The 21488-nt window shown below is 42.8% G+C and overlaps 1 protein-coding gene across 3 annotated transcripts in view; it reads left to right on the top strand.

The window, feature by feature from the left end:
- The window catches only part of LOC112982205 (tubulin polyglutamylase complex subunit 2), a 36082-nt gene that overhangs the window by 2203 nt on the left and 12391 nt on the right, over positions 1 to 21488 (top strand). Inside the window, exons 2-7 of one of the 3 annotated variants that reach the window (XM_026098426.2) lie at positions 2643 to 2722; positions 10790 to 10877; positions 13241 to 13372; positions 14471 to 14584; positions 16613 to 16773; positions 18822 to 20341. In XM_026098426.2, coding sequence (XP_025954211.1) covers positions 2643 to 2722; positions 10790 to 10877; positions 13241 to 13372; positions 14471 to 14584; positions 16613 to 16773; positions 18822 to 19064 — 818 coding nt within the window. In that variant the 3' untranslated portion in view covers positions 19065 to 20341. Of the gene's footprint in view, positions 1 to 2642; positions 2723 to 10789; positions 10878 to 13240; positions 13373 to 14470; positions 14585 to 16612; positions 16866 to 18821; positions 20342 to 21488 lie in introns of those variants that run through there. The other 2 variants (XM_026098427.2, XM_064500432.1) reach the window with 2 other exon arrangements.

The following is a 21488-nucleotide window of genomic DNA, read 5'->3' as shown; positions in this document are numbered from 1 at the left end:
AAACCTCTTGAAGCCCATAGATACTTCTCTGCTACCATAACATAAAAGTAGTGATAGGTTTTTAACTCTGTTGAGTTAGTGAAACACTTCTATGGAGGATGGAAATGACCATGTAGTAAAACACAACATACTCCTTTTAAGCAAGAAAATATTATACATACAGTATATGGAATCTCAAGACCCAGTTTTCCAATACCTTTGAGTAAATGTTCATGGGACCATTCCAAAAACCATCATTTTAACAAATTTTAACAAATTCTGTATATGAGATTTTTCTTTTCAACTTCTAGTGTCTGTGGATATCCCTACAAGGTGGAAGATTTCTCACAAGCGTTATGAAGGTTATAATTTGAAGAAAAAGGAAGAGGTATCTTTTTCCATTCCCAGTATAATTCAGTTTGCTGAAGTTCCATGACTAATAGTAACATTCCAGAAAGTTTGATTGCTCAGAACTAAATTTGAATGGCAAGTGTTAGCTGTTCTCAGCTTACTGTCCAGAACAGGACCATACTTCACTATGCAGAGTCTTTATTAGATAAGGATTTATTTATTCAGATGGTTTTACAAAGATGCTGAGAATTTATCCAACTTACAGGAAATACTAGCAGTACAGTAAGAACTGCTAGTGCTGTGATTTCCTGCTTCCAGCATTGTGCTCAGACCATTAGATCAAGTCATTCTGATTAACACTGCAAAGCAAGATGAAATGTGCTAAAAATAGGACAGGATTTACTGTAATCTTAATTCAGAATAGTTAACTGGGAGGATTCTCCTGAACTGGTTAAGCTTTATCCCTTATCGTCTGTCTAACCTAGTTGGCCTCCTGATTTCTTCCATCTGAATTCTAAAAGCTACCATGCCATGCGTGCCATGCCGTTTGTCCTTCTTTTCCTCCTTCATGTTTAATGGAGCTCCCATCCCTACTTGCACGCATCCGTTAAGCGTGGTCTTCAGTTTACCCATAGGATATTTTTAATATAACATTCAGGCTTTTAAGATGAAATTTCTGGTTTTTTGATCTTTGATTTGGTAGATCTCTCAAGAAGGTGGGTTCGCTCATCCCTGGACATCTTCCTGTGACTGATACAGTATTAAATCTTCCACCATCCCAACCGAGCCTTTGCGCGTGATGAATTGAACATCCCTGCTGTTTTGTTTGATCACAGAAATAACAATTACTCTGTTGTTATAAACTCTGAACCTGTTATAAGACTTGCATAGCTCAGATGGAAAAGATCAGTTAGATCATTGATTGCACACACTCCTTTAAAGGCAGAATACTGTCTCCATACAGAAGACTTGCATTTGAGCAAGAGACAGATCACCCTGCCTTGCACCCAGCTATTTGAAGTGAAGGCTGGCAAAACATCAGAAAGTCTTTTATAGGTTGGAGACCTGTATTGGCCAGAAAGATTACCTAGGTGCCCTACTATGATTTTGCTTTTCTGTCTTTAACTTTGAGTTTGATTTTCTGGTGATGTATTTTGTCCTTTAAATTATCTAGCAATGTAACAAGCAATGCTTCCAATTAAAGCAAAGTTCAGACTTCCTTGCGCTGGCTGCTGCTTTTCCACCAGCAGAACCGACAAGGGCAGCACTGCTGCTAGAATTAGAAGCCTAGAGCTGGAGATAAAAAAAACGAACCAAAGCTCTCTGGTGCCTGCCTTTCCTGTCTAGTGCACTGTGTATGCTTTATCAGAAAGCAATTATAGTATGTGTGACTGCTTTGGGAGCCCATACTTTCACAGCAGAGCTGGTCTTTAAAGCCCTGCATAGTGATCATTTCTGCTATACAGCCTTGTGTGCTGGGTTTGCAATTCCCTCAACAAGTAAGTAGTCTTTCTGGACCTGATCCAAAGTGAATGAAGTCAGTGGGAACCATTTCAGTTGGCTGTAGATGAAGTAAAACATTATAAAATAATAAGTGTGAGGGAGACTATTCTGCCATCACACACCTGCAAGGATAGCACTATGTAGATTAGTATCTTGTGTTTATATTCCATTCTTTCCCATAAAATATTCAGATCCCTTTTATAAATGATGAGCTCAGTGCTCTTAACAGATCTGCATGTGCCCAGCTGGGATTCTAGGGAATGGATGTTTGCTCATGCTGGTCCATTCTGCAGGATCAGATGCTACATCTGTTCAGACTCACTGAATCCAGCCCTGAAATGTGCCCATCTTTGTTGGAATACAGATGTTAGCATTTCACAGCAACGCTGCATAGCATCTTGTGTCAAGCTAAAAATATCTTGCCCAACTGAAACCACAGAGCACGCTTACAAAGAAAGATTCATCTGACTTTTAGAGTTTGTTCAGGAATCCAGAGATGATTTTTTTTTCATGAAGCCTCTGCAAAAGATCAGACCTTAAATACAAAATGTGTGTGTAGTATGTGTCTATATGTATATATAAAAACGATCAGAGGATATCAGTCTTGTGCAGCACTAAGCGTCCTCATACGAAGACATGCTGAGTACAATTACAGACAAAAGAGAGCCGCTGCTCGGTCACCAGCATAGTTCTCGCAGTCATTAATGCCTTTCCCCCAGCTGTCAGTCAGGTTTAACTTGCAAAATCGTCTGGCTCAGTGTTTGATGTCACCCATGCCAGCTGCAGACACTCTTTTCTTTTCCTTTTAGAGACTTCTCCAGGAGTTGCTGAGGTGACGTTTGTGGAAAAGGAGCCAGCTGAACGCCACACTATCATTTCATGGGAGCAAGTGAGTGTTTTCATGATAGTTCTGCAGTGGGGTTGGTCTGACTGCTGTAGCCCATGGAGAATGTTAAATGTTCACCTTTGCTTTTAAGACAGCCTGTTACCAGATGCACACTGGATCTTGAACAGCCTTTGTTTTTCAGGTATTACTCTGGTTTCTAGAATATCACGTGTGTTTGATCTGTTAGGGAAACCTCATCAATGAGGGTATATTTAAAATGAGAACTCTAAGATGGAATCGCATTGGTGTTATAGACAGCAACAGTGGTGACTCAGGGGAGAACAGAACTGACTCAGCTACAAAACCATTTTCCAGCTCCTTTTGAGACAGAATGAAGCAGCTCTTTATTATTTATAGCTATTATAGGTAAAAACGTCAAGCTGGAAAATACCCCTGAGCCAACCAGTTCTTTCCAGTTATCCATTTTCCTTTCAGCCTCAGTTATTCACTTCCATTTCTGAGAGCCCCTCTTTCCAGCTCCACTTTGGCCGGCAGCCCCAATCTTTTGCCCAAGCACGTCCTACTGGCTGTTCCAGAAGCCTGCAAAGGCCATGTGCTACCTCAGTTCCCCACGAGCAGACCTCAGTGCGTTAGACCAACTGACCAGAGGGTTCCTGAACACTGTTGTGTGACTGTGGGAGACAGAGATGGCATTTTTGGTCACCTCTCCGAACATACACATATTTATCAATCCCATGACCCAATGCACATGCATACACATCATGCAGCTGGATGTGGGCACAGGATGGGGGATGACTGCTTTCTAGGCACTGTTTGGTTACGGAAGGGGCAGTAGTAGCTGACCGGTCTTTGGAGAGGAGTGTGGCAGGGGATGGAGTTGAGTGAATTGACCTCTGTCTGCTCCAACCTTTACTGTGCCAGGATGCATGTGCTCTCAGCGACTGAGCTTGTTACCACTCCATGAAAAAAATTGCCCCTTTGATGACATCTTGCCATTTACAGACTTATTCCTAAAAAGTACAAAAAAGTCTTGCACCAGTTCTGGTAACACCCTATCCCAATTAGTGATATTTATCAATAAGATATAAATCCAGGTCAGAGTATGTGTGATGCAATCCGTGTCAGGATATGGGTTATATGTTGAAACTTGTACAGTAGCCAGTAATTGTGGTTAGCCAGAAACGTCCAGTTTTTCAGGTTCATGTGGACTGATTCTTGATTTCCTGTAGCTGTGGTGGATTAACAGAGCTGGTGGAAAGAGACAGGTACCTAGACTGACTGTGAGCCTGCTCAGGTCTGGGAGCAGGAGAGTGACATTTACTCATTCTTTCTCATTTGAGGAGAGGTCAGTTCAGTCTGAACATATTCTTGTTCTCATTTTCAGGCACGTCTTATTCTCCTAATTAAATCTGTTTTGTTTCAAAATTGAGCTGTTTTTTAGAACCAAACTTTGAAATGCTTTAGTCAAAGCATTTTGCTCAAAAGAAAACATATTCCCTCATCCAGTGAATGAACTGTGTCAGTAAATGGTGAAAATACAGTTGGGCTGGAGCTCATAGTGAAGGACTTCACTGTCTATCTCTTTGCCTTTGTTTCCAGTCGCATTGACAAAACCTGAAATCTCGTTTCCTGAATTCAAAGTTAACTATTTTTTTAAATGTGAAAATAAGAATAAGTAGCAGATCTTGAGTTCTGGGGATGAAATCTGATATTTAGCACAGTGACTAGCCCATGCAATTGCAGTACATAATGCAGTGAAGATTAGGTGTGAAGCACCTAACACCTCACAGGGCCCTTCAGGTATGAACTCCTACTTCTGCTTTCCCCGGGCTTGTCCTACTTGGTGCTAAATACACGCACATGCATATGCAGTGTTCACTTTTATCACTTTTTTTCATAGCCGCTAGGTGGCAACACTTATACATGTAATCATATTTTCTCCATAGCTGAGATTTTAACAAAGTCTCATCACACTCTATATTTTTAACTCCCACTGTATCTTTGGCTAGGAAAGTATTTACAGGGCTTTTTGTGTGATGTAGGGAAAATTGGTCAAACTCCTCACATTTTTTTCCAAAGCCTCGCTCTTTTGATTAAGACTTGCCAAATAAAAGCTCTATGATTAAGATTTTCTCTACAGTTTTGTTAGACGCATTTTTTCTATTCCCGTTTCAGTTTTGTAGAGGAGATGTGTTCCTACCAAAAGAAAAATCTATGGTATTCAGAAACACTTATAAGAAAATCAACCTGGTTTTAATTATGAATGATTATAATGGTGTTCTAAGTAATGCATACTTCCAGCATTATTTTTCTTGTTATTGTCTCAAAAATAAGCTATATTTGTTAAATTGGGTTGTGCCAAGTTTATGCTAGTATTCAACTGCATACAGTGGTGGAAGTTTTACAATTTTAGATCAGCTTGTTGAATACCAGTCAGCCGAAGCTCTGCCAAGGAAAAAGAGCTTTATGACAGGATGCAGTGCAGTAAGGCAGCGGGAAGGCAGAAAAGATTTTTTCCAAGGCTTCCTGTAGAGGCAGACAGGCAGAAAGAGCTGCTCAGGTTTATACTTTGTGAAATCAAACCGAAAAACAATCCTGAATATTTTATTGGAAATTAGCACACTCACAAAAATGTTTAAAATAATTGATTGCCAAGTATTTATGTAGTAAAGTATGGAAGTGAAGAGAGAGAAATTTCTACCTTCTTGGTGTTCCTGCGGTGACAAGCAATAGGAGTGGGAGTAGAGACAGTTAGAATGTGGCTGGGACACCAGTGATAATAACCATATATCCTGCTACGAACCAGTTCTCCTGCTAAAGTTAAGTTGCCACATACACTGCTACCCTCCATGTGCAGTTTGTAAAAGGAGACGTGATACTAAAATATTGCTAGGAGATACTCTGATATCTGCAATAATCAGGGCCTTCTTTTTCATTCAGAAGAGAAATAAGTCACTCACACCATTGTTTTGCTTGTCAGGAATAAAAAAGTACATTTTGCTGGTGGGAGCGCAGCACCTCAGCAAGCAAAGCAACATATAGGGGTCATCTTGCCCGTTCTTCTAACTGGCTTGTTAACAATGTCTGAACTGCTCCTGGCTGTCTGTGAATGATCCATGCCCATCACGCTGCTGGAGCTTTGATGTTCTCCAACTGTGCATGAGAATTTTGTTGTTTCTCCTTGTGCAGTTTGTCTGCAAGGATTTATTGTTCTGTAATAAACACAGGAAAAAAAACCCTCGAGCAGTTTACGGATTCCCTCCTGTGAATTGTCATAGGCTGCCAGATGATTTAGAAGCACTTTCTGCATGTAAATCCTAGTGGGACTGAGGTGGCTGTTCCTGGCTGTTTTAGAAGTCTTCCACAATTTTTGTACCATGCCTCATTTTGACTTACAAAGCTTGTGCTCAAGTCCAGTCACCAGTGATTCCTTCTGTGGCAAGTGTGGTTTGCTCAGTGTGTCAGAAACTGATGTGATGAGACTAGTACGCCCTTGACAGCTGTCAATCAGACTAGCCTTTACCCAGAAAAGTATGTGTGCGGGCACGCACGTCCACAAGAGCCCTTCTCCCCATTCTCCATGTGTGTCGTCCCTCAGCGTTAGACAACCCTGCAATCCCCAGAGCACGGGACCTACCCATCTTGCATCTGCTTTGTGGCCCCGAGTGTGGGAGAGGCAGGCAAGTGGAGCCAGCAGAACCAGTGCATGAGGAAAGGTTAAATTTCTTCAAGGTGCGTAATGTTGTAAAGGCTGGAGGAGTTCTGGGACTCCCATAGTGTTTCTCACATCGTATTTTCCTGTGGAGTTCTCTAATACTCTGATAAAAAATTGGCTGCAAAACACCATCCTCGAGAGAATTTGCCAAATCTTGTCCTCTGCAGCTGGGAGCCAGGCTGGCCCTGTGTGTTTTGGTAAAGAGGAAGGGGGGAGTAAATTCTGGCAAGGTGTGCTCCCAAGAGCCCCACCTGGATCAGATTCATAAAAGGTGTGATTAGAATTTCTCAGTATGTTACATAAAATAATGTCTCATGTATTCACTGACAGCTGAGGTAGACCAGTCGTGAAACTGCATGAAGTTAAGGAGGGAGAAAGATGGCTGCTGACTTGCTCTGCTACCGGGAAGCCCTGGGATGCGACATAAATCCCTTGCTCCTCTCCGCAGAAGGTGGACAGCATTAGCTCACTTTTTAGAGAAGTCTCTCTAGAGTCGTTTGCTTTGATTGCTGTCCAGTTCCTTCCGGTACTTGCTTGGGAGGTGTTGTTTCAATATTGATTTAAGTGAGTTGTCATATGTCAGCGTTTTAGCTCTGGATTCCATGTTGATCAGGTCTGGGCAGCAAGCTTCCCTGCTTCTAATATTCCCTATCCTCAATGGACTGTATTTTCTTGGGAGACCATTTGGGAACACTATAGACAATAAATGAAAGAAATAGACCTCACGCATCATGTTGGGCACCTGGGATATTGTGTTTTATGAGCTGATGAGTATAACCAGATGACTGGGGTTAAAAATAAATAAATAAATAAAAAGCTGCTTGCCAGGGCTGTGGTTAAGCCACTTCTGGCATGTTATTAGGAATATTGTATTTTATGGGGCTGGGGATCATAACCCTGGAAACTACCAGATGAGCAGGGGGAGTACAGCTGCTTGAAGTAAAGCTATTTTTGATACATAATGGTCTTGTTTTTCTGACCTCTGCTGTCAGAAGACCACTATTTTGAAGTCATAAGGTCCTGTGGCTGAGCACAACGTGACAGATCAGTCAGACCTTTCGGTCACATGGGAGAGGTGGATATTAGTAAAGCCTTCTAGGGTTTTGGGTAGGCCCTAGATCTGCTCTGATACAGCATTTTCCCCCCTTGTATTCTGCGCCATCATTTGGAAAGGGTCGTACTTAGGAGGGTCTTAAAATAACGCTAAAGCGAAGAGGGCAGCCATTTGGAGAAAGGTGCACATGTTGATCTTTCCTTCCAGAAAAGGAGGATTCAGTGCAGAAGGCCTATCCACACATACCCTTTTGTGCAGAGACCAGTCATCCCAATGGATTTGGTTTTCCCACTTGCAGGAAGAACCCCACTGAAGTCAAGAGAGCTGTTCCCTTATATGTTTTTGTTGCTGGGGTAGTTTAGTTACAATTGGATCATTTGCAAATGGACTAGAAATGCTGTGTAAACATTTGTATTCTTGTAAGTTTTGGTAGCAGGCCTGTCATATTTTTCTTTCTTCATAGTTCTAAACCTAGTCACCACACTTGCAGCTACAGCGTGAAAGCAGACCTGGTGAAAGTGCAGCATGAAATTATTTAGCACTGAGAGGAACCCACAGATTAAGGTGTGTTTGTTAAAGGCATTTGAAGAACTTCAGATATGTCCACGTGGTTCAGTAATCTTTTGAAACTTACCACCAGAGCTTTGGCCATCAGCATGACCTTATCAAATGACAATAAATTCTTCTCAAAACAAAGCTACTACAGTATCAGATTCTCTGCTTTAATACCTGTTGCCTCTGGAGATTTTCTCAAGCTGAGTTAGAAAAACACTGTGCTGGTGACCAGGCTGCTGATGGGGCAAGTAAAGTAAACTGCCATATAGCAAGCTGCAGAGCCCTTAATATCTGGAACTCATCAGTAGCAGTCTGTAGGCATAAATGGATATGCCTAGGAAGTAAATTACTTAACACGTGGGAGTGAAGGTTGTGGGTGGGTTAGAGACTCCTGCATTGTGTATATGCTACAGTTTAGGGAACAGACACTATAACAACTCAATGAATATGAACATAAATAGGGCTTTAATAGGCAGAATGGCCACCCTGATCCTTGGAGGGGATGCGGACAGGAGGAATCCAGAGCCCTTCCTTTCTCATGCGAGTCACTGATGACCACAGTTCGGCACTGCAGCTGGATGTGTGGCTTGAAGGTAGCTCCTGCTGGATAGGTGTGTTGAGAGACAGAATCAGGCCAGATAATGGGATGTGCATAAGTGGCAGACATGGGGAAGACTGTGATCACCATACCCCAGATTTTATAAATTTATGGCTCAGATAAAGTAGAGCTACATGAATCGTGTGTGCCTGAAGGTTGTTTCACTGCCTTAGATACTAATTAGCAGATTCTTCCTTTATTTTATAAGGATTTGAGTGTTAAATGTTTTAGCAGCTATGGGGAAGTAGCCCCAGCAGACGGATAGTATCAGAAAGCTGTTAGCATCTGGCACCTCTCTGCTTGCTCCAAAGTGATTCAGTAACTGCTCCAAAATCCACCCCAGTCTCTGAGGCCAGACTGTGAATACTCATCTGAACAGCATCTTGATTTGTGGCAAGATAAACCTCTACAGGGCTTACACTGTACAGCACTGTGTACTGTTGTACAACACTGCTGACCCTTTAATGCTCATAAAGTTTGTTATTCTGAGTTTCCTTGCTTTGAGGTGTCAAACTCACTATGCAAAGAGCAGGCCATTTCCTACAGGATTTCAAAAAGTTGAAAGTCCTGTCACAAAAATACTTGAATCATCAGGTGTGTTGTGTTGCAGATCTCATTACCTGTTCACTTTCCCTGCACAAGTCCTACTCCCAAAGTCCTGTGACAATATACAAATCTCAGATCTATGTTTTAAAGAAGACATTGTCTATCTTCACAGTTTATCTACAACGCTTGACTCCCAAAGAGCTTGTTTCTTTGTTTCTGAGAAGAATTAAAAGCACATGATATTGAGTAGAGAAAATGGTGACAAGTTGCAACTTGAGAGGTTCAGGCTGTAATTAGGAGAACTTTTTCACAAGGAAGGTGGTACAGCCCTGGGACAGGTCAACACAGAGGCTGTGAGACCTGCATCATTGGAAACTTTCAAGATTCAGCTAGACAAAAGCCACAGCCATCCTGATCTAGTGCATTGGCAGTAGTCCTACTTCAAGCAGGAGGTTGGATTGGAAACTTCCAGAAGTCTTTTCCAACTAGCATTTCCATGCTCATCTATTAAAACCTCTTAATCATTAAACTATATTCATTTATATTCAGTCTGATCCATGCTTTTGGAGCCTTGAGGTTAGTAGTACTTTAAATGTAAACTCACTTCAGGTTTTTTCAGTCTCTCGTTTTTACTAAAACAATTGCAAACAAAACAGATAACGTGTGTCATATGTATTACTTGTCTTAAAACTTGACATGCTTCTGCACTGTTTCATTTTGTGTTCTTGGAGCATCAACAAGAGTGGCGGTCACTGGTCAGGGCCTAGTCCTATCAGAAGGAACAGTGTCCACAATTGCAAATAGCTCTGTGGGCTTCTCATTACGCTGAGAACTAAGCCTATACTCTTCCCTTGTAGTATTTGTTGCTTAGATAGAGAAGCTAAGTTAAGAAAACGCCTTCCACAATGAAGATCTGTGTAGAGAAAGGATCCTGGTTCTTAGAAGCTCCCAACAGCTCACTGGAATTGCCTCTTTTACTTTTGGCTCAGGAGGAAGCAGACTTAGGAGCCCCAGCCAAGTGCCAGAGTTTGGTGGGACAAAGGCAGGCCAGCAGGTTTGTGAGACTGGCTGTGTGCATGTGTGCGTGTGTGTTTGTAGACGTGCTGTTACGTGGAACATCAAACCTGCTAGAGTATGTGCAACTATTGAGTCTGTGGAGCTCTCACCTACTTGGAGTTGAAAGCCTTCAGAAAAAAAAAAGTCCTTGTACAGCTATTATACATGCTGTAGTGGAACAGGTAGGAGTAGTCTGATTTCACTTTAAAGTAAAATTCTGCTCTTGTAAGCTGTGTACGTATATATGAAAAAGCTGATGGTCCTAATATCAGTGACCTGGGAGTGGGATTTCACAGGATCTTATGTTGTCTTATTTGGGGAACAATCCTGTAATAACCTTGTGATGATTGACTGCTCATTGTGAAATTTTCCCAAGTTGTCTTTGTTAATACAGTAGCACAGACTCAAGAAATGTGCAGTTTCTCTCAGAGTTTTAAGTTGAGATATTTGGGTTGATTCGAGTCATCTTGGAATTCAGCAAAATGTTTGGTTGCAAATGTTTTTGTCTCTGTGTTCAGTTGCTCATTGGATTTGAGGCATGTCCTGCATTTCTTCATAATGCTTTGGCCCTCTTGCGATTTGCAGAAAAACTCCTGCGTATTGCCAGAAGATTTAAAGAACTTCTATCTGATGACCGATGGCTTCCAGATGACCTGGAGTGTGAAGACTGATGGTGAGTCCATGTGATCCTCTCTACTGATACCTTCATTTCTGTGCATCCAGTCTTTCCTTTGCAGAATCCCTTTAGTTTCAGTCTTTCTTTTTGCACAGTCAGTACCCACCTCTCAGCATCCAGCAAAAGCACAAGTCACTTTGAGTGAAAAATTAACACCATGCCTTAACTGGGAAAAAAAATGAAGTGGTCTGTTTCTGCTAGACAGCTTGATCAGTGATTATAAAAAAACTGACCTCTGAATTAATAAGTGAGTACAGTTCTGCATGGGATCACAGACCATTTTAGAGACATTGTGGTGAGAAAAAAAGATGAGTGCACATCAGAAGTCCCTTCCTGATGCAACAGGACAAAACCTATTGCTTCCCTGTGCTGGACTCCCACAGAAGAGACTTCTACACCGAACCAAGCAAGTCTTCGTGACATAAATATCCTTCTGTAGCACATTGGTTATCTGTTGACATCCAGATTTAGGTGTGTAGTTTAAATCTAGTAATTAGGTTCCCTCTGTAGTTCACGGAGAGAGAGGAAGCTTTAGAGAGGACACTATCCCATCATACACCAGTAGGAGGGATCACCCTCCGATAATGCCTCTTTCTCATTAAAAAATATATGTATGCACTATCCAAAGAGACTGTGCATTGATTTTAAACTGGCAAATTGTATAAAAGGCCAGAATGGTGACCTTGTACTAACAGCATGATCCCTCTCTCTTTCTCCACTTCCACGATATGAGGAGGAGACTTTCCTTCACTGTCACATTAGCATGTGGATTATCCATTGAGAGCTATGATGAGTGCTTTAGAAAAGTCTGCACATCAGTTAATACCTTCATTGTCTCTCCACTTCAAGTGGTAGCTTTAATCTGAGGAAAGTGAATCTGCTGGAGCTATCTGATTGCTCACATCTCGAAGCCAGAGAGGGAAGGAAGATCATGATAATGTTAAGGTCCAGCCTGTCCTCTTAGCTGCTTACATTCTTACCCTGATCAGCTGAGATGGAACATCTGGGTTTTTTTTTTTTTTTTCCTTTTTCAGTTGGTTTCCTGCTTTTCACACAGGTCTCACAACTGGACTGAAGCCAAAGTCCATCAAGTATCTGAGCAGAGGTCACACAGGTTATGTTAATCAGCCGTGAGGACAAGACCTTCCTCGATAACATGAAACAATGTACCAGAGAAGTGCCTGATCTTATGCTTACTGAGATCTGTCGAAGTTTAACTACCAACAGCCAGAATTTCTAGCCCCAAGCCTGGTTCTGCTCTCTCACCAGCTTAAGTCCATTCACTGGAATTATTTCTGGAGTTATTGGTGGAAGTGAGAGTGGGACCAGGTTTTATTGTCCATCCTTGTGTGGCAAAAATCAGGCAGTTCTTTCACTCTACGCTGGGGCCCTGCCACTGTTATCCTGATGCTTGTTGCCTTACCGTTATGGTGTCAGATGAGGCTATGGGTACTGCTTGTTTCAGGTGTCAAATACATGGTTCTCGGGAAGCAGAGTTTCCTTTCAGAGACATTTGACACCTACTCTAATACCTGCATTGACACCCTTCTGTGTTTCAGGTGAGATTTAGTGTGTTATGACCTCTGAAGAGTCTTGTTTTCAGGGCACATAAGTGCACAGAGCCCAAGGCAGCTCACATAACTGTCTTGTTTGAGCAAGCATCTGGCTATGCTTTTTGAGGCCCTGGCATGTGGCTGAATGGGGTGGTTGTGACTTGGTGACTAGTGACAACACAGATTCCTTGGGAGAGGCGGGTGACAAGTCCTCAAGCGTTCATTCAGGAGCACCCATGTGCTGCCACACTGGAAATAACCCAAGTTGGAGTGAGACCCAAGAGCATGCACCTTGAGCAGATGCATGCATTGGAAGAGGATGAGCTGCCCAGTGAGTTGCAGATGGGTGTCATGATTCTTGGGAGAAGCGTGGAAGAGAGTTTTGTGGGAGCGGCTGCAGCTAGCCAGGATTTTTAATAGCCAGTTTCACAGGATTGGGCTGACACAGCTGCATCATAGTCCTAGTCAGCAGTGCAGTTCTCTTACCTGCACAGCTCTGAGATGATGTATGAATAGCACTTCTCCTTTCCTAGTCTGGATCATAGCAGATACAATCAACAGTGGTCTCTGAGTTGAAATTTCTGTGGTTCTGCAGTGGGGCAGAAGCTGCTGACGTGGTGTTGTCTGAAAAAGGCTAATTTCTGCTCCTGTGAAGTCTGGCTTGGTTAAGTATCCAGGCTTGCTGGACATACCCATCTCTTCCCCACCTCTATGTTTTGGAAGAGTTTCACTGATTTTGGAGGAAACAAATATATCTCCTGTGCTTTCATGATGCTAGGATGTAATTAATGATCAGTCTTATTGCAGATACCCCAATGCCCCTGGGTTCCATGGTGATTAATAGTGTCTCGAAGCTATGTCGACTTGGGGGTTCCTCGATGTACACTCTGCCTAATGCACCAACTCTTGCTGATCTGGAAGATGACACAGATGAGGAAGGTAATGTTTTATTAGCAGGCTAGAACACATGCTTTGCCTCATCCCCTTTGCTTTGTTAAGATAATGTTAGGGTATAGTACATGGATATAACAACAGAAAAGGTCACTCCAAGTAGAGATGATTTTTTTGTTGTTGTTGTCTCCTAGGTCATATCTACCATATGTCCTAATAGTCCCCTACAGCCTTGAGAGATGTAGACCTGTATACTGGGAATCTCATGGTGATTGTTAACTGACAGTCACTAGTATTATTTCTGTATTCTTTGACAGCCAGTTTGCCCTCCTGTTCTGTCTTTTGCCTTTTTAAACTTTTAACTAGGGCTTCCTCCAGTGACTCAGTTTATAAACTGTTCGTGTACTTCTAGTGTTATATAAACAGAAGGTAACAATTTTTGTCTTGGTAGTAAAAAGGCAGCTGGATATGCTCTTCAGAATTGAAAAAACAACTGTGGTATACGCATTTAAATGTGAGATGGCATTGCAAAATTTTGTGTGTTTCCAGACTGCCTAGAAATGCAAGGCATCCTGCAGATTAAAAACAACAAAAAAAACCCTCCTTTCCTCAGAGCTCTTCCAGTCTAACAAGACTGGAAGAAGTAAGAGCATAAGACCAGGGCCAGATGTCATGCTGACTCTTTCAAAAAAAATTGCTATTTGATTTTAGTCTTCTCTCTGAATCTCTATAACTCTTGTAGCTTCTAAATTGGCTGATCTTGAGCTTGTTGGATGAACCTTTCTTTCTGCAAATTCCAGTCCGGCTACAGCCCTGATATTCCAGCCCCTGAAATAAAACAGGCCAAATTATGCTTCCATTTAGCTGCTCAGAACTCCGCTGATGGACCTACATGGTACATTGAGAAAAAGTTACGTCTTCCACAGGAGTTCTCTTGTTTTCCTACAGGAGAGACTTACAATTTTTCTCACCCTTTTTTTAAACAGAGGGAAATTAATCCTTTCCAAGAAGCATAAAAATAATATTTTGATGTAGTTCTTCAGTTGATTTATTAATATGTGCCAAATAGATTGACTCTTTGCAGCTGAAGCACAGTCAGTTTTCCAAACATGTTTCTCAAAGGTTTTTTTTTTCCTGTTTTTAAAGGTAGTGAAGACAAACCAGAGAAGCCACACTTTGATTCTCGTAGTCTTATCTTTGAATTAGACCCATGCAATGGCAATGGGAAAGTTTGTCTTGTTTATAAGCACACTAAACCAGGTAAGACTGAAGAGAGTGAAGTTAGACATCTGTTGTTGCAGGTTTTATCTGGAGGACAGATACGTAGTATCATGTTACATTTTTGATCTTCTTTACATTTGTAGATGAACATTTGCTGGGAAGTCACGGCTGCACTGAATTCAGTGGCCAAACCTTACAATGACTTAGCTGGAGCGAACATTTCCTTCCTTTTAATGTTTGAGTCAGAGTTATAACTTGCAATTTCTGCATGCGTAGCATATTTACATATCAAAACAAAATACTTACATATGACCTACAGACAATCATGTTGAAATAATGCAGAGCTCAGCCACTCACCTATTTCTGGTTACTTGCATGTCTCAGAATGCTTCCCTCACGTTTTGATAAGGAAGGGTGTATTTTGCTTAGAAGCAAAGGGTGGATGGCAAAAAAAAGTCCTCAGCCCACTGAGACAATCTTAGACTGGTTCTGCCACCTTGCACATGGGTGCCATGCCTCTAGGTGCCAGCTAGGTCAGACTTTGGCAGGGAGGGTCAAATGGGAGAGCCAAGCCAAGCTTTCTTTTGACAGGTGCACAGAAAGTTGTTTTCAATCAAGGACTAGTGAAACACCCCAATTACTTGCAAAGTAGCAGTCATCTGACATTCAAAGTGCACAGGTCACTATGTACATTAGTATGTGTTTACATACACTGCGTGGCAACCTATTCTTAGTAAAACCCTTCAGTTGTTATCTTGTGCCTGTAATTGGGTGCGACTAAAATTCCCAGGGCCGAAACTTCTGATTTGTCTTCTTGCCTTTCAGTGTTAATGATTTCAGCCCATTCAGTGGATGACCTGGGCAAGGCGAGGGAACCTTGTGTCAATGTCAGCATAGGAGGCATTGTGTTTAACTGACAGTGTTCAGAGTCTGGATTTATCAAGTAGTCACTTCTTCTTATCTCTGCTAATCTCACTGTGATTTCTTCTAAGGAAGTTGTCCCCCAGAGAAATTTTTAATCACTAGGGAAAGTCTTTGCAAAGTGTGTTTTTTTTGGCAGCGCACACTCCCATGACTTCCAGACTCTGGACTCTACTCAGTAATCCAGATGACTGACAGATAAATGTTTGCAATAATCGTACTTTGAACTTGTGTTACAAAATTACTGTTGTCCAAAGATGCACCACCTGGAGCATCAGCCCCAGGTTGGGAAGGAGTAGCATTGCATCCATTTTACAGTGGGAGAAGTGAGTAGAATGGCTACTGCATGAGTGTTCAGTAAGGCTGAGAGCAGAACCAAGATCCCTTCAGCCCTGGTGCTCTAACCATTAAACCATGTTGCCTCTGAATAATTGTATATGTTAATCAGGGATGCTGTCTTTTAGAAGGTCCAGCCTTTCAGATAAGTATGTTGTGTCTCCCAGCTGACACTGTGTCGTGGAGGGGGGGGTAGTTATTAGGTATTATTAACTCTGGGTTTATTGCAAGCAGATTTATTGAAGATGGCTGTACAGTGTAGTCATAGCAAGTGAATCTTACTGCACATTTATATTGCCCGAGTCTCGGTTTCTTACCACTCCAACAGCTTCTTGTCAGAGGTTCTCTTAACTCTTGGAGAGTAACCTTCAGAGGCGTCCCAAATCAAGAGAAGATTCATCGCCGTGCAGCCCGTGGCCGTGCAGGAGAGCTCAATGGGCTTTAGGCTGTAGCGCTATTTATGGACACGGAGTTTGACTCATGGTCATACAATATTTGGTGTGGGGATACACCTTTTTTGCTGACCTCTTGCCGTGTTGGGGAAAATATACACCTTTTTGCTGATCTCATGCCCATTTCTGGCCTCACCAGTTGCAACCAGTATTGTCTAGTTCCTCCTGGTCAGCAATGGGCCCTGTCAGTTATTTGTGGTCAGCTGAGGCCCAAGATAAGGGTGGGGGGTAGTTGCGCTCTGCCACACTTTGGGCCCGAGATCAGGGGGGAGGGGATAGTTGTGCTCTGCCATACACTGGCCAGGGATTGATCTCTATCACTGCAAAGCAGCAACATAATTTTTTTTCCTTTTTGTAGTTGTCTCCCCAGACACAGAGATATGGTTCTTGGACAGAGCTCTGTATTGGCATTTCCTCACCAAAACCTTCACAGCCTACTACCGCCTGCTAATCACCCACCTGGGTCTCCCACAGTGGCAATATGCCTTCACTAGCTATGGGGTCAGCCCCCAGGCCAAGGTAAGACAGCAGGATCCAGCTTGTCAGTATTTCAAGCAAATCTGGACCAGAAATCACCTTTCTTCCTTTTGACAAGCAGTCTGCAGGCTCAGGTAGGCCTTCCTAGTGAGCTGTGGGAAAGCCCATGAGCGTTTCCCCTCTAGCCTGTCACAGTCATTTACTTATGTGAGCAAAGTCACTGCTGTTGTGTTAACTCTGCTTTTTTCACTTGAGTTGGGCTCTGCCTTTGGCCTCTGATAGCAGGTGGTAGAACCCTAACTGTTTCTGTGCTTTCTTGACTCTGAAGCCAACCTCTACTTCCATGACTGCCATCAAGTGAAGAGATATAAGGCTATTCATCCCCACAGCTATGTAAGATTTGTCTAGATCAGCTTTCTGGGCATTGTACAGAACAAGAGCTCTCTGGGTGCACAGAACAAGAGCTCTCTGGGTAGAGAGGGAGGTCCAAGTACACACTGGACAGATGCTCAGAGGACTATGGGCTTCAGCCTTATAAGGGGTACTAATCCCTTTCCATCTTCCTCAGTCACAAAGAGGTGCCCTGAGGAGATGGTGCCCAAAAGAGCAATTTAAATCCCAGCAGTTCCAGAAGTACTTGTGGGAGAGTGCAGCTTTCATGCTGTTCCCTGCTCCAGGTGCAGCCTCCTGGCCAGTCCAGCTCCTTATTATTATTTAAACTGCTATTCTACTCTGTCAGAACCCTGCTATTAGAGACTCCTGCCATTCCTCTGTGCTTGACTGGGCCTTGAGCCCCAACCCAGCTTCCACCTTGTGGAAGGTCAGGGAATGGAGCTGTTAATACAGCTGAACCCAGTGCATAACCCTGTGCAATGTCTGTGCATGCTGGCAAGCCCTAGTGGGTCTTGGTCAGTGTCCTGCCATTACCTCAGATACGACAGCTGTATTGATGGCATGATATTCCTTGGTCCCTGCCTCAACCCTGTGCATGTGTCAAAGTTACTCACTAAAATCACTGCCTGCTTCCTACGTATCAATGCCTGCAGAATTTGGCTCTTTGTATTTCTGGGTTCTTCCCTGTCGTATAGTGCTCTACCTTATCAGTCAAGGCTGTGTGCATGGTACATCCCTGTGCTCTGTCTTTCTGTAGCTTTCCTGCTAGAACATTTTGGTATGTGCAGTATATTCACAGACCTTAGTGAAATCACTCACATATTCCCTAGCCATTTCACAGCCTCTGTTAAATTATATCCTCCTAATATGTTAACCATTATCATTTTTAAAGGTCTTTAAGGATGATATAGCAAAGCCCTTTTCCATTGCACAGTACGTTAACTGATTGCCCTCTACATTTTGTTATTGATCTTCTGTTTATCTTGTTCAGCATTTCATTGAGGGTGGTTTCAGTGGGGTTTGTAATATCATATCCCCTACAGCTTCATTTCCTGACTTCATGCAATGGACAACTGATAGGAAGAGCACTAAGAGATGGGAACTGCAGGGCACAATGTTATGGGGGCATCTGGGAACCAAAAAAATGTATTGTGGTCACTTCTAGACATAGAATCAGGCAGAAGAGAAACAACATATATCCTCTGTGTGAAGAGTTAAAAATATGTATCATGTCTGTGAAGGGAGGGAGGGAGGCTGTATTTTAAGAAGTACAACTAGTTTGGTTCTGTTTCATAAGCACTCTTAAATTCCAGATTTTTTAAATCTTTTCTGCTTCTCTGAATCTAAATAAATGTGGTTTAGCTTCATCCCCTCCCCTTGCTTTTCTTCTGTTGGTTTAATTCAGGCATTGCTCCTGATAGGAGTTACACTGCAAGAAAGGTAGTTTTAGGTTTGTGTCTGGTTCTCCTCTTCCCTCTCCGGAATGTGGGCCAGTTCCAGGGCTGTAGCTGTAGTTGGGACCATCTTTATCACAGGACACTTTGCACAATCCAGTAAACTCTTGCAAACTGATATGTGTTCCTGCTGGTGTATGATTAAAACCAGGTCTCAGGGATGAGGGGAGAGCAGGGGGGGAATGTCTAATGACAGCTTCATTTTTAACATCCTCCTTCCCCACCATCCTTCCTGCCTTTCAGCAATGGTTTAACATGTATAAACCCATAACCATCAACACAGCTCTGCTTTCTGAAGAAGCTGACTCCTTTGTGAACAAGCTGGACCCCAACAAGGTATTTAAAAGCAAGAGCAAAACTCCAGTGATCAAAAAGAAACTGTCCTCCCAGCCAGCAGGCTCCCAAAAGAGCCATCCTAGCATGACCTCCTCCAAGACTTCCTCACTACCTGGGATTTCTTCAAGGAAGCGAGACCCCCAGATCTGACCCTGGACATCGTTTGCAATAAGCTTTGATGTTCTCTGATGCAGAGTCTGAGAGCTTCAGACCAAGCCCCTTGTTGTGCATGAATAGATCTTCCCATGGAAACTACACTGCAACATTTGCATGAAATATAACCACAATGTACTTTGACGTGGGAGGGAGATAGATCCTGGTGGCTTCAAGCAAAAACCGTGAGACACTGATTAAATTCACTTCTGCTACTTGGAGCATGTACTTTTCAGAGGCATGAAGAAGTCCTTGATGTCATTGCTCTGTAGGGAAGTTGTTATTACTGTGCCACTACACCAGTGAAATGAAAGTAAATGTAAGTCACTTACTTTAATAGACCCACAGTGAAATACAGCATATGAGGATATTTCTGCTGTTTCCTTTGAAAGAAACCTGCCCTGACCTTGCATGTTACGGGAGTAGGATGGAACCCACAATGCAAAGAAATATCTTCCACTTCAGACAGAATCAAACTCTGCATTTCCCTTCCTTCCAATCTTCCAACTCTGCAATTCACGGTATAGAAGGACCTGGGGTTTCCGTGTCCCTGCATTGGCCTAGCCACTTGCTCTACAGCTGAAACCACTCCTTGGCCTTCATGCCATATCCTTTGGGATAGTGAGCTCTGTGTGATGTCCTCTGTAATGAGCCTGGAGGCAACAAGAAGATGCAAGAACCCTCATTGCCTTTGCTTTCTGCTCCTGTGGAAACTGGCTGGGGACTGCTAAGCCAGGGCAGCTCCAGGTGCATCAGTGGTGTTAGAGTGTTGTAAGCCAGGAGGACACCTTGATTTGTCATTCATTTGCAAAGCTGAGCATTCAAAAAGCCTTTGTCACTTATTACCTGGGCAGGATCTGACCAGGGGCCATTGAGATCCTACAGCCCTAGAAGGCCCTGATGCTATTTTCTATACTGTAAGTTTTCAGGTAAAACTGCACCTTAACCCATTCATTTCTGGTTTTCAATAACATCTGACTGTTTCCATTACTTTTCTATGCCATTCAGTCTTCTTAGATATGCTGGATACACATCATAGCAGCCAGCCCATTCTGTGCCTAAGTAGGGAATGCAAAGTCACCCTCTCCAAGTAAGCATTGATTATTTAAACAACGGCATGTTTTATTTATGAAACAGTTGCATAATTGCATAAGACCAACCTACCTCACAGGGATGTTGTGAGGCTTTCACGAGCATTTATGGCCTTTGGAAAGACCAAGCCACCCTGTAAGTGCTTAATAATATTTTAATAAAGATTTGAATATTTTCCTCCAGAGTGACTGGGTATTTCAAGACGCCTTTGGGAGCACATGCACAAGGATGTATGGTAACAGCAGGATGCAGGCTGGATTGTTTTTTACTACAGTAGATAATCCCCCAATGAAAAGGGATGGGTTACAGTGTCTTTAAGCTGATCCCACCTTGAGCTACTCCAAAGCTTCCAGTATAATTCACACAGACCAAAAGTCTCATCTGTATGACAACAGCTCCACTTCTGTCCTATGCTCGCCATTCAAAATCTGTGCAACCATCAGCCCCAGCTCTGCCATGCTTTGCTGGCTTCTGGCGCTCCCCGCATCCCACCTTCAAGTGTGGCTGCTCCAAGGGTTGCCTGGCAGCTGCACTCTCACATCCCCTACACTAAAGAAAATCCTCTAATGCTCTTCAGCCATCCTAAGCTGACATGCATGTTTTGCCAGGTGAAGGTCCTGCTGTAACTGCTCTAACACAAGATGAGCTCTAATGAGGAAGCAGGGATGTTAATATCTACCACCCCACCTCATTCCACAGTGGTACATTGATAGTCCCTTTAACAGTGAGATGTGAATAATCAATTGTCAAAGCCATTAAATGGCACTTTCCAGGATTCTGCGCAGTAGTGATGGTCTATCAGATCCTACCCTTAGAGAGCCCTGCATTGTGTGCATTTGCAGTACCTGACCCTGGAGCCTCAGTCATTTGCTTGACATATGTACCAGATTTGCTTAAGAACTTTCTAGAGGTGTTAAACTGTATCACCTGGCCTGCGAAGAGGGAGCTTCTGTCCAGTGCTTTCTCAAACTTGTAAGGCTGTTGCAGGCCCTCTCTGTAGTTCAGATGGAGGTGGCAGAATTCCTGCTGAAGCACAACAGTCTCTTCCCATGTTTCTGGTGCAGTCACAGTGGAGAAAGGCTCTTCCTTTGTTTCATCATTTGGACATGCTGTCAAAGAAGTTGTCTTAATCCTTTCGTATGCTGGTAGTTAAAGTCTAACCCATCAGTAACAAACATGGTTGCACTGTGCCAACACAGCACAAAACATCTCCTAATCTGTTCCAGCAGAACTGTACAAGGAATCGTGAGACCCTGCAGTTCACGAATTTTTCAGTGCTTGCTGAATGTTCAGACAAAAAAGCCAAAAAATGAAGTTTCTGTTTCAGAC

Source organism: Dromaius novaehollandiae, chromosome W, assembly GCF_036370855.1.
Source record: "Dromaius novaehollandiae isolate bDroNov1 chromosome W, bDroNov1.hap1, whole genome shotgun sequence".
In the NCBI taxonomy this organism is placed as follows: domain Eukaryota; kingdom Metazoa; phylum Chordata; class Aves; order Casuariiformes; family Dromaiidae; genus Dromaius; species Dromaius novaehollandiae.
Note: the sequence above shows the minus strand (reverse complement) of the source record. Positions and strands in the feature narration are given on the sequence as shown.